Source organism: Sminthopsis crassicaudata, chromosome 2, assembly GCF_048593235.1.
Source record: "Sminthopsis crassicaudata isolate SCR6 chromosome 2, ASM4859323v1, whole genome shotgun sequence".
Taxonomy (NCBI): Eukaryota; Metazoa; Chordata; class Mammalia; order Dasyuromorphia; family Dasyuridae; genus Sminthopsis; species Sminthopsis crassicaudata.
Window position 1 is genome coordinate 239,172,056 of NC_133618.1, and position 18,398 is coordinate 239,190,453.

At 33.7% G+C, this 18,398-nt stretch overlaps 1 protein-coding gene across 1 annotated transcript in view; it reads left to right on the top strand.

The window, feature by feature from the left end:
• Window positions 1-16,007, top strand: part of DOK5 (docking protein 5) — an 83,304-nt gene extending 67,297 nt beyond the window's left edge. Inside the window, exons 6-7 of the mRNA XM_074288643.1 lie at window positions 8,483-8,603; window positions 15,310-16,007. Coding sequence (XP_074144744.1) covers window positions 8,483-8,603; window positions 15,310-15,374 — 186 coding nt within the window. The 3' untranslated portion in view covers window positions 15,375-16,007. The remainder of the gene's footprint in view (window positions 1-8,482; window positions 8,604-15,309) is intronic.
• Window positions 16,008-18,398: the final 2,391 nt, after the last annotated feature.

Here is an 18,398-nt window from a genome sequence, read left to right on the forward strand (position 1 = left end):
TACAAAGTGATCCCATGCTATTTTTATAAGTTTATCAACCACTAATTTCAGATATATAACCATATGAAAATTTAAAACTGGAAGGAAACTCAGATCATTGAGTTGAACCTTTTCAAATACAGATGAGGAAAATGGGTTCTAGGGAATGAAAGTAACTTGACATCAGCCACAAATATTGTACAAAAAAAGAACCAGAACTTGAACCCCAATCTTTTGGGACACTAATATTCAATTCCATCTATGCTAGACTTTTAGGATCACACATAGTTTTAGAACTAGAAGAGACCTTAAAGGTTAATATCCTCATTTTATAAATGAGCAATTTTTGTTCTTTGTGATTGCCTAGCAGCAATGCCTTTCTAGCAGGCAACTGCCTATTCACATGTTCAGTTTTCTAAGTCCAATATGACTCTTCATAATGACCCCATTTGGGGTTTTCTTGGCAAAAATCACTGAGTAGTTTGCCATTCCCTTCTCTAGCTCATTTTACAAATGAGACAACTGAGGAAAACAAGGTTAAGTGACTTGTCTAGGGTCACACCACTAGTTAAAGTATCTGAGGCCAAATTTAAACTTGGGTCTCCAGCTCTGGCCCTTTATCCCCTGGGCCACCTAGCTGTCCTAGTCACATCTTAGCCTTCCCTTCATGCTCAGATAACTCTATGGCCACCTCCTCCCTGAGGTTTCTTCAATTTAATGTCTCATTCAACAATTTTTTAAAAAACTGACACTAGTACAGAAGGTGGTTAATTCTGTGAGAAAAGACTGAAATTCAAACTTCTGATTATTAACATGGTCAAAACTGTTCTCTGTGAAATTATATCAAAACTGAGGTTGAAGGAATAGAAAGTGACTCTCTCTTTCTCTGTATGTATGAGCACACACACACACACACACACACACACACACACACACACATATATATATATTTGCCTGTGCAAATAAGTGTCCCCTTGGAAGCCCCCTTTGGAGGAGTGTTAAGGCTGTGATGAGTGCTGAATGAGGTCTTGCAGGTCTGACCAGTCCGTCATTGCAATAATTTGTGCCTATTTCTGAATGAACGCAGACGGTGGTCGCAAACACAGGCATATGGTCTTTATGATTGACTGTGGCACCGAACAGGCCCATTCTGTCATGCTGTTCTATTTCAGCAAACACAGTGCTCTGCGGTTCAAACTGTTGGGTCCTGGGGAATGGCAATATGGTACAGTATTGCTGGGCAATTATGCAGTGCTCTGGAACAGCTTTCCCCATCCCAGATGGGTATAAGAATTGCCTTAGATTCAGCTGAACTAAATGAGGAACTTGGAACAAAGCAAAACCAAAAAAATAAAAAAAAAACCCAAAATATGAAAAAAAGCCAACAAAACAAAACTTGGTTGGAGGTTAAATAGAACAGATTTTTCTTCTTGACTTGATACAAAGAATAGGCAGATTTCTCTTCTTTCCCTCCAACAACAAAACAAAACAAAACCAAAAACCAAACAAACAAAATGCATCTCCTGCTAGTCAACCCATATTTTTCCCCTCCTGCAAAGCCTGCAGTCACTTTGTCTAGGGAACATTTCTTGATGAACCTGCCAGAATCAAATCATAATGTTCAAATCATGGAGATTATTCATTCATTCAACACTCATGGACTCATATTTATTTACTTAATGTTATTTGCTAAGTGTTTATAAATACCATTTTGTTTGTGTTCATTTCATTCTCCATCTCAAACTAGAAGTATCGGCTGTAGAAAAGTCACTTGATTGAAAGTCACATAATTAAAAAACTAAAGAATATTAGAGTTAGAAGTAAATTTTAAAAGTGTCCAGTTGAACCACCTATTATAGTATTATGGGTGAGGAATAAAAAAAAATAACTTGACCGTGTCATGTGGAGAATATTAGAGTTGAGAAAAGAAGCACAGTATTCTCTCTCACAGGGACTAATCTTTCTCTGAGATATTTCTCAGAAAAATTTCTAAATATAAGATAATATTTGTAAAAAGTGCTTAGCCCAATACCTGGTGCATAGCAAGCACAATACACTCAACACATACATATGTATGTATATGTATATATAATATTTATATGTTCACTATTATATGTATATATGTACATATACATATACAAAGATAAAATATATACTATATATGTAAATTATATATATTTGTATATATATGTGTGTATATATGTACATACATATCTATATATCTCCATATCTATCTGTCTATATGTATGATGCCTGCAATGTGCCAAGTATTGTGCTAAGTATTTTTATAAATATTATCTCTCTGTGTACATATATACATATATATCATATATATATAATGTCATTATTTATGCAAATACAAATATTATATAGAAAATACAAATAATATATATAGTATATATGTATATATATGCATACATATACATATATAGGTATATATATATATAAATAGTTTATATAGTTTATATGCTGTCTTGTACTAGCTATTCAGTGGGTAGAATATTGGAATCAGGAAGACTCATCTTCTTGAGTTCAAATCTGGTCTCAGATATTTACTCATTGTGTGACCTGAGGAAGTCACTTCATTCAGTTTACCTTAGCTTCTCATCCACAAAATTATTTAGTAAAAGAAATAGGAAACAACTCCAGTAATTTGCTATAAACAAAATAAACCAAAGAGAAACAAGCAAATGGGGAAATGAGAGTCAGTTTAATGCACAATTAAAATGTCTCAAACACAACAACTAACTATGACAACAACATGTACATGCTTATTCTCATTATCTTCTTTTCTCTCCTGTTATACTGTCAGGAGATGGCTGCACAACTTTGGAAAGTCACTTAATCTCTCTGCACTTCTGTTTCCTTATCTACAAAATGAGGAATTCTTGTATTTCCATGGCAGGAATTATTATGAGGATTAATTTAGGTTTTCTATTATCAAGTTGCAACCAGGAAGTTCTATGTAATTCTGAACTGTGGTTATTTCTTTTTCTTAGTTACTACAGATGCTACAACAGAGAAACTATGTTTTTACCTCTTAGTAGAAATAACTTTCAGTTCATCCAAGATTGAGCACTGGGCTCAGTGGGGGATGTAGTTTAGGCAAAATTAGATTTTTAAAAAATTCTACCTGTATCTGTGATTTAATGCTGTATAGAACTTTTGATGAGGAAATTTCCTCTATCAGTGTATATCTCAACAGCTATTCTTCAACTTATACTTTAGAGAGTTTATTGAGGAATATACAAATTAAGTGACTTTTTCATAGTTTCCCCAGCTATCATGTTTCATGAGTCAGGAATTAAATCCAGAGGATCTGAATCTAAAATTGGCACTGTCTTCTTCACTGTTACTTCAATACCTCCTCAAATGTCTATCTAAAATTCATTAAAAACTTTAAGATTATTATGGCTTTCAATTCACTCCATCTGAAGCCAAAAAATCAGCTCCTATTTCTCATCAGGATGTGAATGATTGGTTGGTTGCCTGGCACAGGATTTTCTAAATGATTTCCAGGACACAACCTAAACAACATTTTTTTTGGATAATACCCAAATATATTTATTGATATTTTTTTTTTTACTAAATAGTATTTTATTTTTTCTGATTACATACAAAGATAATTTTCAACATTCATTTTGTAATATTTTGAATTCCAAATTTGTCTCTCTCCTTCCTTTTCCTTTCCCCTCCCCAAGACAGCAAACAATTTAATACAAGTTATTACTGTACAGTCATGTTAAGCATATTTCCTTATTAATCATGTTTTGAAAGAAGAATCAGGACAAAAAGAAAAAAAACACAAGAAAAAAAGAACAAAATTGAAAAAGCAAAAATAGTAAAAACAATGAAAAATATGCATTCAGATTTCATAGTTCTTTCTCTATATGTGGATATCATTTTCCATCATATGTCTATGAGAACTGTTTAGTTCACTGTATTGCTGAGAAGAGCTAAATATATCATAATTGATCATTACACAGTGGTGCTGTTATTCTGTACAAAGTTATCCTGGTTCTGCTCACTTCACTCAGCATTAGTCTTTCCAGGTTTTCTGAAAGTACATACTCCTCATTTCTTATAATACAATGGTATTCCATTACATTCATATACTACAACTGGTTCAGCCATTCCCCAGTAGATGAGCATTCCCTCCATTTCCAATTTTTGCCACCACAAAAAATAAATATTTTTGCACATCTTTCTCTCTTTTTGTCATCTCTTTGGGATACAGATCTAGAATTAATTTTGCTGGATCCAAGAATAGAAACAGTTTTATAGCCTTTTAGGCATTGAAGAATACAAATTTATGTAGCATTTTAAAGTTTATAAAACATTTTACTCATGACTCTGTGAGGTAAGGAGTGCAATATCATTATTGTCATTTACATAAGAGGATACTAAGTCTTAGAGAACTAAAGGAACTTGCCAGTGGTCTTACTTAAATGAAGAGGAAACATGTCAGAAAATTAAAGTGAAATGATAAAGCTATGATCTTTAATAATAGTAGAATTGCTATTTGTATTCAACATGTCAGTACTAATTATTAAGTTGGTACTCTAGAAAATGGAGTCAGGAAGAGAAACTGGATCAAACACATTTATTTAAGAGAACCCTGTGTTTTAAAAGTTAATAACTTTAAGAACACTCAGAAATTCATTTTTAAGGTATTTGTAAGCTGAAGGTTCCAAAAGAACAGAAAAAATCACATATGATCAAAAAAAGGGATGAAGTAAATTATTGGAATATATTAATCCATATGCCATTGATTTATCTATAAAATCTTTTTGAAAATGGTTTCTGCACTTTAAAAAAGGTCGATTAAAATGTAAGAAAAGAATAGGCAAGCTATTGCCTTCTGTTGTCTACAGTAAACTATATCTTCACAGTCAAACAATAGACATCCATATTATAGAATGCAAAACATTTCTTATCATTTTAATATATTATTGTATATATAATTATTGATTTGCTTATGTTTGGTGAAAAACAAAATTTAGGAGAGCAATATTACTCTTCCTGTCTCACATGTACATGGTAAGCTCATACAGGATATCTTTATAATTTCAGCCATAAAAATAAATTTGTTCAATGATTTCACTATGAATATTAAACTAGGTATAAAACCAGGAATGTAGTCACCAAGTTACTCACTATTGTTACAGATGAGATTGTAAAGTCCAAATGAAAGAGATATTTTATATGTGTTCTTCAGAAACTGTTTACAGATGGTTTTAAGACATTTGCTTGGAGATCTTGAACACTATTAGATTCCTTCAGTATGATCTATAGCTACTGTGAAGAAATCAGACAATCTATAGATAAAAAAGCTAAATGCAGAAAATTGCATATTTTCTAAATTCTTCCATACAGTTGGAAGAATTGAACTGGAAATTCAATGAGTCAGTCCATCAATATATGTATCTTAGGGGGGGCATTGTAGGGTAGAAAAACATACAGATAGAGAGATGTTCTGTAGGTTTTGGACCATCATTATTTACTGATGTACTTCCCTTATTCCTCTCAGTAAGTCTTCCTTTTAACAGAGAAAAACAGTAATTCAAAACCAACAGATAAGACAGCTAAAAATGATAATGGATTTAACATTTTTATCTACAATCTTCAGTACCTCTGTACTGAAAAGGGAAAACTGTGTTTCATCACCTCTCTTCTGGGATCAAGCTGGTTAATGGCATTTAATGTGGATTTATCTATTTTTAATTTGTTTTCATTTACATTATTGTAGTCATTGTGTATTTTGTTCTACTGATTATTTCCTTCACTCAGTTTATATATGTTTGTTCATTTTATATTTGGAGTTCCACGAACTCATCATGTTTATGGTACAATACAGTGGTCTAGTTCATATATCACAATTTGTTTAACTATCCTCCATCAATAAATTCCATGTTTTCTTCTATTAATATTCTCCTGGTATTTCTAGCCACTACAAATCATGGGATACTAAATATAATATCTGAGGAATCTAAATTGCACTTAGCCCAAAAGGCAACATAGAGATTTATGATGACGGTCAGTAGGCTATGATGTATTACTAATGATCACTTGTACAGAAGTGGTACAAAAGGCATCATCCATAATACATATGACTGTAAATGGAGGTGGGATGACCCGACCATGTAGTGAGAGTAATGGGTAATAGATACATTGCCTATAAGTTGAACTGGCACCTAGGAAGTATTAAAAAAAAATTCCAAGGAAGAAATTCAGTGTTATGGCTAGACCTTTGTAGAAAAAGGACATGATAATGGATGACAACGAATGAGAAAGCATGGAAGAGTTGTCATCTATATCAATTTCAGGAATTAATCACACTAGCAAAGACCAATTCATTGAAGTTCATTGTGTAAAACTACAAATTTAAATCAAATAATCAATTATTAAATAATTTTAAAAGAACGATTAACAAAATAATGTGTTCCCCCAACAGATATAAAACAATGATTAATTATTATGTGAATAATAGTTTTCTTTATCAACTAAAATATAACCTGTTCTATCAGTGTCAGGTAGGTGACAAACTAGGGAGAGCACTGGACCTGGACTCCCAACAATTATAGGGCCTGACAGATAATAGGCACTTAAATACTTATTCTCTTACCTCTCTTCTCTCCATTGTATAGCATAGATTAGAACAGAGAATTTGAAGGCAGAGCTGAGAGCAATGGATGGAAGTTTCAGGGAGGCTAGTTTTGTCTTGATGTAAGAGGGAAAAAAAGAAAACACGTCCTTAAAATGGAACTTTCTCAAAGTAGAAAATGCCTCAGAATGTAGTAGGTTATCACTTCTTATGGTCTTCCTGCAAAGGCTGGGTAGGAATAATTGGGGATATTTTTGTAGGAGTTATTTTAGCAGTTTGTTTTGGATTAAATAGTCCCTAAGACCTTTTCAAATCTAAAATTCTATGATTGAGAGGCATTCAAGGCAACAAGAGACATGTTGGCATCATGGTGGCTAGAGATACTGGAACATTTTCTTTATGTAAAATAAAATATATATACATGTCATCACCTGAAGCCCAGGGACTCTAAAGTTTCTGTGAGCAGAAGCTAATCTGACTTCTATTTCTTAAGCATTTCAATTATAGTATCCTTGGGGACTCCTTGTCATATGCCTGTTATACCTGTTGGATAGTTCAGTACTGAACTTTCAGTTTTCCTTAAAAACTCTTTCTAGAATAAATGGGTCAGAATCATGAACTTATGATGAACTTCAGATTTGCTCTTAGAAATATTAAAATATTTAGAATATTGACAGTTAATCAGAACATTTATTTAATTAGAACATTCCATTTCATAATTATGCTCAATTTACTATGTGCTATCATAAGACTAATTGAGAATATCACAGATGACTAGACTGGATTATCTCTTGAATTTCTTTGCAGCTTTGAGCTAAATCTCACCTTCTTGCCTTATGACATAACTTTTTTGCATGCAATCTCCTCTCTTCCCTTTGTCATTCATCCAAATCCATGTTTCTCATTTAAGATTAGACTTAGTGTCCTCCAAAAACCTTTCCTCAAATGCTCAAACAACCTCTCACCCTCAATTTTCTTCTTCTCCTTGCCCTTCTTCTTCTTCTTTTTTTTTAATCTGAGGGCCTAAAACACTTAACACTTGATTCTATACCATCACTGATAGCTCTGATTATTTCCTATGCTTTGTGCCTCTAATGAGACTGTCACATTAGGAGCTGCAATAATGAGTGATCTCATCGTACTTTATCTCATGCATTTTTCATATTTTAATTTGCATTAGATTTCTCTATAAAAATCCTTACTGCATGCCCTTATCTTATAGGACCTAGAGTAATAAAAAGCATGTTTTTACCTTAGGCAAGTGAACTGAAGTGGTCCATGAATGATTTACCAGGAATATGGCCTTACAGGGAATAAACACACCCTGAACACCCTGAGATTTCTATCTTGAAGTTTATCTATCTCTGAAGGCAAATATGACTGGAAAAAGAAAGGGAAAATGTTGGCCATAGGGTGGACAAGATAATAAGTTGATAACTTGAATAGAGATGTGCAGGAGAGAAAGGATAGAATCTTAGGATAATAGATCCAGAGTTGAAGAGACTTCAAAGACCATCCAGTCCAACTTCATTCTAAAGATGAGGCTCTGGTGAGTTTATGTAACTGGTTCAAGGTTCTAAAGTTAAAAAGGTAGTAAGTCTTAAAGGTGGGACTTGAGCATGACTCCTCTGGATTCAAAATTGTAAACCAGGATTCTTTGCACTAAACCAGACTGTCAGTGAGATAGATGGATGAGGAGTCACAGTAGTGGAGATGAGCAGGTGAGGGAGGGTAAGGACTAATGGTATCAGTGGATTGAGTCCGCCCCAAATGTACTGGTTCCCTTACCTGTAGAACAGGAGGTCTTTGAAAAAAATCTAAACATTACTTTATTTAATTTTACTCTTGTAGGGAGAGTGTCTCTGTATCTTCCTTCATGTCCTGCTTTTCTCCCCACAGCTCCAAATGAAGATGAGTGAGCGAGCTGTCTCGCTCAGCACCATGGTGCCCCTTCCCCGCAGTGCCTACTGGCAGCACATTACTCGGCAGCACAGCACTGGCCAACTGTACAGCTTACAAGGTGAGCAGACCAGGCCCTCTCAGTGGGTGTGGGTCAATATTAACCTTTTTGTGTGCCATGAGTTTTCTGCTGATTCTACATGTAGAGTTTGCTGAAACCTACTTAAATCTTCTGTTCATTCTAAAAGTTTTTCTATCCAAATAGCAAATATGGTAAGTCCAGTATGACCTATTCTTGGTGAAGCTTGGATTTTGAATGAACAATGATTCTTTTCTCAAATACTTACAAATCATTGTTTTGATGATTGTAATTTTGGCAGGGCTAGAATACAAATGGAATATCTAGAGCTTGCATATTCATAATCATTTGTTTTTTTAAATAAGGTCAACACTACATTGGGTCATAAAACCACAGATTTAGAGCTAAAAATCTATTTAGTCAAGTCCCCTCCTTTGACCGAAAAAGGGAGATGGGCCCTAGAAGGATGAAATGGCCAGCCCAAGATCAAGCAATTAGTAGTCACAGTCAGGATTAGAACTCAGCTCCTTTAACTACTGGTTCTTTAATTCCATCTCCCCAATTTATGTTCATGATCTGAGACTTAGTAATATTTATTTTGGACTCAAGACCTGGATTTGAACTCCTGTGCTATCATTTACACCTCACTTATCTTACAACCTTGCTGAGTCTTCACCATTAGATTAGATAACATCTAAGATCCTTTGCATCTCTAAATGTATGATTCAGTGATCTTAATAATGTATGCCAGTTCTTTTAGTACTTTAGAATATATTATATATTAAGATCTGGTCATTTTAATTTGTTGAGGGGACACTGGGTGCTTGTGTCACCATCTTATTTGCCCCCTTTACCTCATATTTCAACTCCAAGTTATCCATTTTGATTTTATTCCTCCTATTTGGAAGATAATCCTTAGAAGAGAAAATAGAAACAAATTGAGTTGAACAATGCCATAGTCTTGTTATCATGTTATCTTTACCTTCTTCAGCCTCCAAAGACCACTCCTATCCATGTTTTTTTCCTTCACATTCTCTTAAAGTGTTTATTCTCACCAAAACCTAACCACCCTTTTTTGTTACTCATAACCATTATTGTTCCTTGCTAATCTGAGCTCTCTAGGAATGATTCTTATAAGACTATGTTATTCTTTCTTGGCTGTCTTTCATTGCTTTCCTTTGCTTCTATGTTGTATAAAAACCATCTTAAATCTGATATGGTCAGGAATGTCTTCATGCAGTCATATCACTATCCTTAGAAAGCTCTCACTTTCCCTCTTCATATGTCTTTTTTTTTCCCCCCCCCGAGGCAATTAGGGTTAAGCAACTTGTCCAGGTTCACACAGCCAGGAAGTGTTAAGTGTCTGAGGTCATATTTGAACTCAGGTCCCCCTGCCTTTCGGGCTGGTGTTCTATCCACAGTGCCAACAAGCTGCCCCATATATGCGATTTTTATAGGACACTGAGGTGCCAGGCTTAGAGACAGTAAGACTTATCTTTCTGAGTTCAAGTTTAGACTTAAATATTTAATAGCTGTTTGACTCTGGCAAGTCACTTAGTCCTGTCTTATCTTAACCCCAAGTGCCTGAGATTGCCCCAGTTTTCTGATCTGTAAAATGAGCTGGAGAAGGAAATGGTAAACCTCTCTAAGTATCTTTGCCAAGAAACCCCCAAAATGAGTGACACAATTTAATAATAAAGCCATTATTTTTTTAGCTTCAGAATTTCATTTCTGAGACTTTGGGCTGTTTTTCCTGTAGAATTTTTATCTGCTATTTATCATTTACGTGAAGTCTTTGAAATCTGTGTTCCCAATATATAGTATTCCACATGACATTTGACATTCCTCTTCTGTCATGAACTATGAACTCTAAGATGAAGCAGTTGATTGTAGGCAAGATTCCCATTATCTCAACTTCAGCAACCACTTCTATTTTGTCGATCGGAACCAGGTCCAGAATTACAAAGCAATTCTCTTGTCAGTTCCTTCGTCTTTTGCAGAATGAGATCATAATTGAAACAAGTCAAAAATATCTCAACTGCTGTGCTTTTAGTAGTGAGAGAGATAAAAATATGCCTTAAAACTCTCAGTTAAAGCTCTCAGTCATTATTCATTCATTGCTCCAAGTGAAGTTTGTAATCTGAACTAATCTGATTTAATCCTTCTATCCATGTGGTCTGTAGTAGCTACAACATAATTTCTATTTTATCCTTTATGAACTTTTACTCATATGCTCTCTGTATTTTATTTTCCCCCATCAATACCTGAATTTTCTCACAGAAGTACAGATTAATATACAATGTGGCTTCATTATTCTTTTAAAGTCTCCCTTATTTAGCACCTCACAACTTTTTAAAAATAGGTATATATATATATATATATATATATATATATATATATATATGTACATATATATGTGTATATACATACCACACATATGTAAAATATGTGTAAAATTTTGGTATTGTGCCTTCATTTCTGAAGACATATTCACTCCCCCTTTATTTAGTGGGCCATCCTCTATAACAAAGAATAAAAGAAAAAATAACAATTCAGCAAAAGTAACCAACACATTAGGAAAGTGTGACAGTACAGGCAGTATTCCACAATCATAGTCCCTCATCTTTATAAAACATGGAAGCAAATTCATCTTCTCATCTCTTTTCCTAGTCATTATATTATATCACAATTCAGCTTAATTTTATTGTCCTTTCTATTTAAATTGTTATAATCATTATTTATATATTTGCTTTCTGTGTCAAACATGATTAATTGTTTGTTTGTTTTTTTGTCTTTAAATAATTTGTACTTTTCCAGATTCACATTTTAGTCATGGGATCAGTCCCATCCCATTAAGTCTCAGAACTACCTCAGGACTACAAGTTCCTCTTTTTATTTCTATCTCACCTTTGTTATCCACATCTGATGTAATTGTAAATGGACATCCTCGGGTTTTATTATTGTTTCTTCTTTGATATCACTGCCTATAAATATAAATTCTGATTCTTCTGCTCTCCTATGTTATCTCTCTCTCTCTCTGTGTCTAAATATATATATATATATGTATATATATGTCTATATATATGAATTGTATGAATTGGCAGATACTCTGGGGCAGTTCCTCCTCATTTTTTAGTTTAAAGTCCTCTTAATCAGATTCTCAAGACATTTCTCAAATATATTTTTACCATCAACCCCACTCCCACCTCCATTAGGTAGGTTCAGGTTATTCCTAGGCAAGACACCATCATTCTTATATTTTAAACCATGGTCCAAAACTACAAATCTCATTCTTAGTTATAATCTCCTTAACTTGATATTAACTTTTGAATTCTGCTTTCCTCTCTCAAAGTCCTACTATTAATGGGCAATGCTGATGAAAATACCACCTGTGACCTTATGTCTTCTGTCATTTGCCTCCCATTTTATAATTTTAGCAATGTTATCATGGTTCTTATTGGTGGTATAATTTGTCCCCTCATCAATCACCAGGAGGCAGTAGTGGCTGTCAGGTTTGACAGGTTTGAGTACATCGTCTGTGAAGACAGCACAAATTCTTTTTAATTTGTCAAGTCGACAAAGAGCTGCCTTGGTACCCCTCAGCAGGTAAGCACCAATTACCACTATTCCTCTATTCTTCTTGTGACCATTACTGGATGACCTCTCACATGATGGGATATGTGGATCATATTATTATTCCACAGAGTACAAAAAGTTGCCTTCTAAGATGGTTTACTTTTCCCATCTTACCTATTATTTAGTTCCAGATCATCAGTGGTTCTTATTCTTTCTGTCTCACTTCTGTCACATTCTTCAGTTGTCCAGCTTCCCAACTCAGGGTTACTCTCTCTCTCTCCCACTATCCTTTTTTCTCTTTTGTTTACTTTCTAAAGCTTTTCTTCTATCCTTTCAAGGAATCATTAATTTTTGTAACCTTGAGAATAGAAATATTTTCTAGCTCTTTCACCTTCCATAGGATAAAGACTGACATACACTTTTTACATACATAGGTTTACCTGATATTGTAGAAACCTAGGTATTGTACTCTCTCTCTGAAGGTTGGGGTCTCTTAATTGTGATTGGTTATTTGTGGCTAACAGGGAGCATTGCTTATTTGGAAAACATTTTGCTTATTTAGTGGGTCTCAAGGAAACTTCAAAATTTAGTCATGGGGAGGTTTCACAATTTTTTTTTGTAACATAGCATGCAACTGCCTTGATTGCCAGAGTATTTTTGTGCTGAGACTTAATGGAAACAGCAACAGTCACAGTTCTTAAATGAGAATTGAATGGCCAGCCAGGTGCTAGCAGCTAAATTTAATTACCACCCTCATTCCTCCTTTTCTGCTTAAGCTTAGATCCTTGTCTAACAATTGAGTATTTCAGAAGCTAGGTGATTTCTTCATAGGAGTTTGGATCATAGATACAGAGCCAGAAGGGATATCATAAGCTTTCTATTGCAATGTTTTCCTTGTACAGATGAGGAAACTGAAGTCCATGAAGGCTAAGTGACCTACATACATAGAGCATTGCCCAACCCTAGCATAGGTTATAAGCTTTCAAAAACTAGGTTCAAAGATCCATCATTTCTCTAAGATCAATATTCTATCTCATCTAGCTTTTATTATCGACTAGCTTGGTGGTCATGGAAAAAGTTGAACTAGCATGCCTTCATTTAACATACATTGACAATGACGAACACATCATGCAGTGCTAGGTACATACTATGTAGAGTCATATAATTGTAGGGCTTGAAGAAATAATCTACTCCAACCTTTCCATTTTATAGATTAGGAAGTTGAGTTATTGAATAAATCAATGAATAAAATCACAATCTCTTGGCCCATCATTTTTCTGGTCTATAAAACAAGGAGTTGACCTAGATGTTTTGAGGCTCTTTCCAAATTTTAGATTCTAAAGTCTATAATTTAATCATTGTGAGAAAAAAAGAAAAGATGCCAAACCAAAACAAAATAAAACAACAACAAAAAACAGAAAACCTATCTATTCTTCTTTCCCATGGTCATTGAAAGTTCTGACTGAATGATAACAATAACAAATAATTGCTAGCATTAATATAGCATTTTCTGATTGACAAAGTGCTTTACTGACCTTATCTCATTTAATTCTTTGAACAGCTCTGTGAGATAAATGCTGTTATTATCTCTACTTTACAAATGAAGAAACTGGTTCATATAGGTTAAATGGCTTACTCAAGATTACACAGCTATTAATGATTTCAAACAGGATTTGAATCCACATTTTCCTAGTTCAATAGTATCATAGCTATTATCTTCGCATATATCTCTGTCTCAACTCATGCCACATTTCTCCATTTAGAATATTACTTCCACATAGACACATGCACACACATTGGGTATCTCTAACAAATTTAAATTATTAATGCTTAAACAATCACACTAGAGACTGGATTACACTAAAAAGAACACATCCCCTGAATGAGACATATTTACTCTATCCTCTGTCTTTCCAACCTTATATGCAAAATTGCCCTTCTACTGCATAAGAAAAAAAAGCAAAGCAAGAAAAAAAAAAAAAAAAAGACATGTTGAATAGCAAATTTAGAGTAATGTCCAGGACAATGTCAATTGATAAGTCTGGAAAGACACTGCTTCTGACATTTGGGGCATTTATCTTGGTTATCTGATATTTGTTGATATATTTCTAATTGTCTGAGGGATAGCACAGGATGTTCCTTATCCAGGCATTTTTTAGCAAAATTGCAATCTTTAATAAAAACTAATAGTCCCCAGAATTCCTCCCCCACAATTCTAGTCATAGGGAGCCATCTGCTGGTTAAGTTGAGGATTTGTGTTTTATTTTATTTTTTTTTCATGGAAGACAGGATGACAGATGCTATCTAACCTACTTCTTACCTACATCATGCCTGATGGATTAGCTGTCTGTCTTTTGACAATGTATAGCCATAGTCAATGAATAAATGAAATGGAATCCATATGGAGATCATCATATGTAACTTATAAGATTTTAGAGGAAACATGAAACAATAGAATCATAAGATTTAGAGCTAGAATGGAAAGCTACTTCAAATGACTCATTTTATGAGCGGTGAAACTGAAAAGAAAAAAAAAAAGTAATTTTAGCACAATTAGTGTGTTAGCAGAAGCAGGATTTAAAACAAGCCCTCTGACTCCTGATCCAGTGATCTTGCTGTGATACCCCTTCTGAAGAAAGATTATGTTATGGTAATTGGATAGAATACTAGGAAAGGTAAAAGTGGAGTTTGTATATTTAACCCCTAGTCTTGCCTTGATCACTAACTAGCTGTGTGACTCTGAGAACATTTCCTTCTTTGGGATTCAATATTCTCACTGTATGATGAAGTCCTCATCCTATAAGAGTGTTAGACTAATTATTTTGAAAAGTGCTTCCAGTTCTAGAGACAGCTAAGTGATGCAATGATAAGAATGCTGGACCTTATGTCAGACAAACTTGACTTGCCTGAAACACTGACTAGCTAAGTGACCATGGTCAAATATTTAAAAAAAAAGAGTTAGATTCTTCATCTATAAAATAGGGATAATAATATCACCTACCTCTCAGTGTTATGAAAATAAAACAATATTTGTAAAGCACTTGGCACAGTGGCTGACACACAGTAGGTGTTTAATAAGTGTTTGTTATCTATTTCCAATAATCTAAAGTTATCTGATTTCATAACTTGATTTTTAACTTTAATTATCATTTTTTAATTCTTTTTGGACAAGATGGTTCAAGTCCTCTGAAGCTTCACCGAACAGAGACATTTCCTGCCTACCGATCAGAACACTGATAGAGACTGCAGTGGTTCTTGGAAGTACTTGTGATTTGTCAGCCAATGGACCAACATGGAGGAAAAACAAAGCACGACAACAATAGAGCAGGGACAAAAATAAAAATGAAGTACTGGCTAATTTACTGTGACTCAGAAGTTCTGCAATATAAACATATATATATTTTTTACCTTTGCCAAAATGAAAAAAAATGCTGTGTAGATATTGAATTCTTGTTTCAGAGTTTACAGCTGGACAAAAAAATGAGTTATATCATTGGTTGGTTTGTATGCTAAATAGTGTGTCCTTTGCAAATATTTGAATTTGTCTTTGTGGATTGTTGTGACGTTGCTTTTGTCAGTTTTAACTATATATTGGTCCATGCCAACAATTATCTGGCTCTTACTTCATGTATGTTGTGCTCTACAGTTCCTAAAACTGTTGTTCAGGTTAGTTATTGGAAACCACATTTTATTAAATGACTGGCAAATCAATTATCTGACCTGCTCTTCATAGATCAAGCTATGTTCAGAAGTGACATTTTCCAAGGACTCTGTCAAGTGGCATTTATGGGATTGCATTTTTTTTAAAGCTTTTATTTGGTTTAGAACATCTTCATAAAAGATTTTAAAATAAAAATCATTATTCACCCACATGGCCTTTTGCATTCAGTAATGGAACATCCCTATTGTGTGTATTCACCAAATAAAATGGGATAGGCTTTATTTATTTTTAATTACTCTGTTTTAGTAGCACTAAAGAGAACTCTGGATTAAGCTAAAGTTTAACAAGGGAGAGACACAGGTATTTTACCCAGGGTTTTCTAAAAAAAGGGAATGATTTAGTGTGGGGCTACATTCCAGCAGCCAGAACCAGACCTGAACCAAAATTTTGGAAGCTGACATATCCCTGGAAGTTCAATAAGGAGGTGAGTAACTCCTTGTGATACTATATAGTCTCATTCATATCCCAGAACTTTTATTGGATAAACTTAAAGAAGTGAGGTGGCTCAATTTTTCTTTCTCATGGATCTTATAAAAAGTTTCATTTTTCATAGTTTTCCAAAAAGCATGTAATACTGATTAAATTCCAAAAACCTTACTTATATTCAATAATACATCACTTTCTATTTATATAGTACCTTATTGTTTACATAAAATTTTGCTTAAAATGCTCCAGTGAGATTTTTAATGTAAGTATTCATATACTCACTTTATACATAAGGAAATTGAAGCCTTTAGATATTAAGTGGCTTGTAAATGGTTAGCTTTTAAGTGTTAGAGCCTAGGTCAGAACCAATACCACGTGGATCATAGTCCAGTGTTCTTTCCTCCATTGAAATATGTTCACTCTCTACCAAGCTTAGAAGATTTTATGAAGTGATCACCTCGAATCCAAATTACTTGGTACTGGCAAGGATTTTTTGAGTTAGCAATGTGTTTATTTTTTGGCAATATATTAATCCATTATTTGGTATTTCTTCTCTGTCTCCTACAAAATCTGCTTGATCATTTTGACTCAATACATTGCTCACTTGCCATCCTCTTCCCAACTTCTACTCCAGCCTTCTGCACTTCCAGCCTATGTCATGTAGTTAAAATTCTTATCTAAAATATTTAATTCAACACATGTTTTTTCATTCTAGTCATTTCCATGTTTCCATTCCATTCCTTTTCTTCCTAGAGAATACCTAAAGAGCAAGTCACTGGTTTTCATTACTATGTAGCAGAAGGAATTAAATTGAGGGATTAAATAATAGGAATAAAATTAAACACATAATTGCAAAGTAAATAAAGTAAAAATGTTGAAGTAGTTTTAATTAAAGTTAATAAACTACAATGAAGATTGGGCTTGAGTTCTAAAAGAAAAACAAAATCTCTACAGAAGTTCATTATGCAATTTGAATGTTTTACATTATTTTTGTTAGCATGGACATATCACTTATGATAAAATGGTTCAAGTGCCAAGATAATAAAAGCTTGTTGAATGAATGAATGAATAAATGAATGATTGCATTTATCATTATGATTACTACTACTTTGCAAATTCTAGCACTCTCTTACCTTAGATATACTTAGAACTAAAGAATTTCTAACCTGGTGGCCAGCCCTCTTCAACAGAGACTCTTTGAACTTAGTAGATTGATCTTTGGAGTTTTAGCAATATACCAAGAATTTCTGTCTTGGCAGGATCCACGGGAGCATACATTCAACTGGTAGGAGGTAAAAAGGTCCCAGATCAGCTTCTCCATTTCACAATAAGACATAAGAGGTTACACTAGAAGCCTTGAGAAATTTGAGAAATATACAATTTGACCTTATGGAGAATAAGTTCAAGGTTTATGAGTTCATTTTAAGTCAACCAAATTTGAAATCTCTTACAGAATAATACATGTGGGAAAGCAGGCATTTTCCAAAGCTATTTTACAAATATATATAATTCAAAGAAAATCCTGAAACACACATGCAGAAATTGCAGATCAATCGAAAAACTCTTGAGCAGAAACAACATATTGCTTTAGTTCTTAACAGTTGATATTTCAGTTTTAATTATAGATTTCAAAGATCTGTTTGGAAAGGCTTCTTCTGCATCTCTCAGAGTCTCATTTCAAACTAAGTCTTTTGTGTTGCTTTAAAAAACAAAATAAAATCTGACGTTGTTTATTCTGTTAATTACAAAATAGAGAATGAGCATGTTGTATGAGCATTTTTATTTTATTTTTAATAGCTTTTTATTTTTCAAAATGTATGCAAAGATGATTTTCAACATTCATTCTTGCAAAATCTTGTGTTCCAAATAATAATCCAATATAGACGAAACCTGAGCAATTGTTTTAAACTTATTTTCACATTTATCATGTTGCCCCAAAAAAATCAGATCAAAAAAGAAAAAATGAGAAAGAAAAAAAAAACAGGTAAACAAACAACAACAACAAAAGTGAAAATACTATGGTATGATCCACTTTCAGTCTCTATATAGTCTTCTTTTTGGATATAGATGGCTCTCTCCATCACAAGTCTATCAGAATTAGTCTGAATCACCTC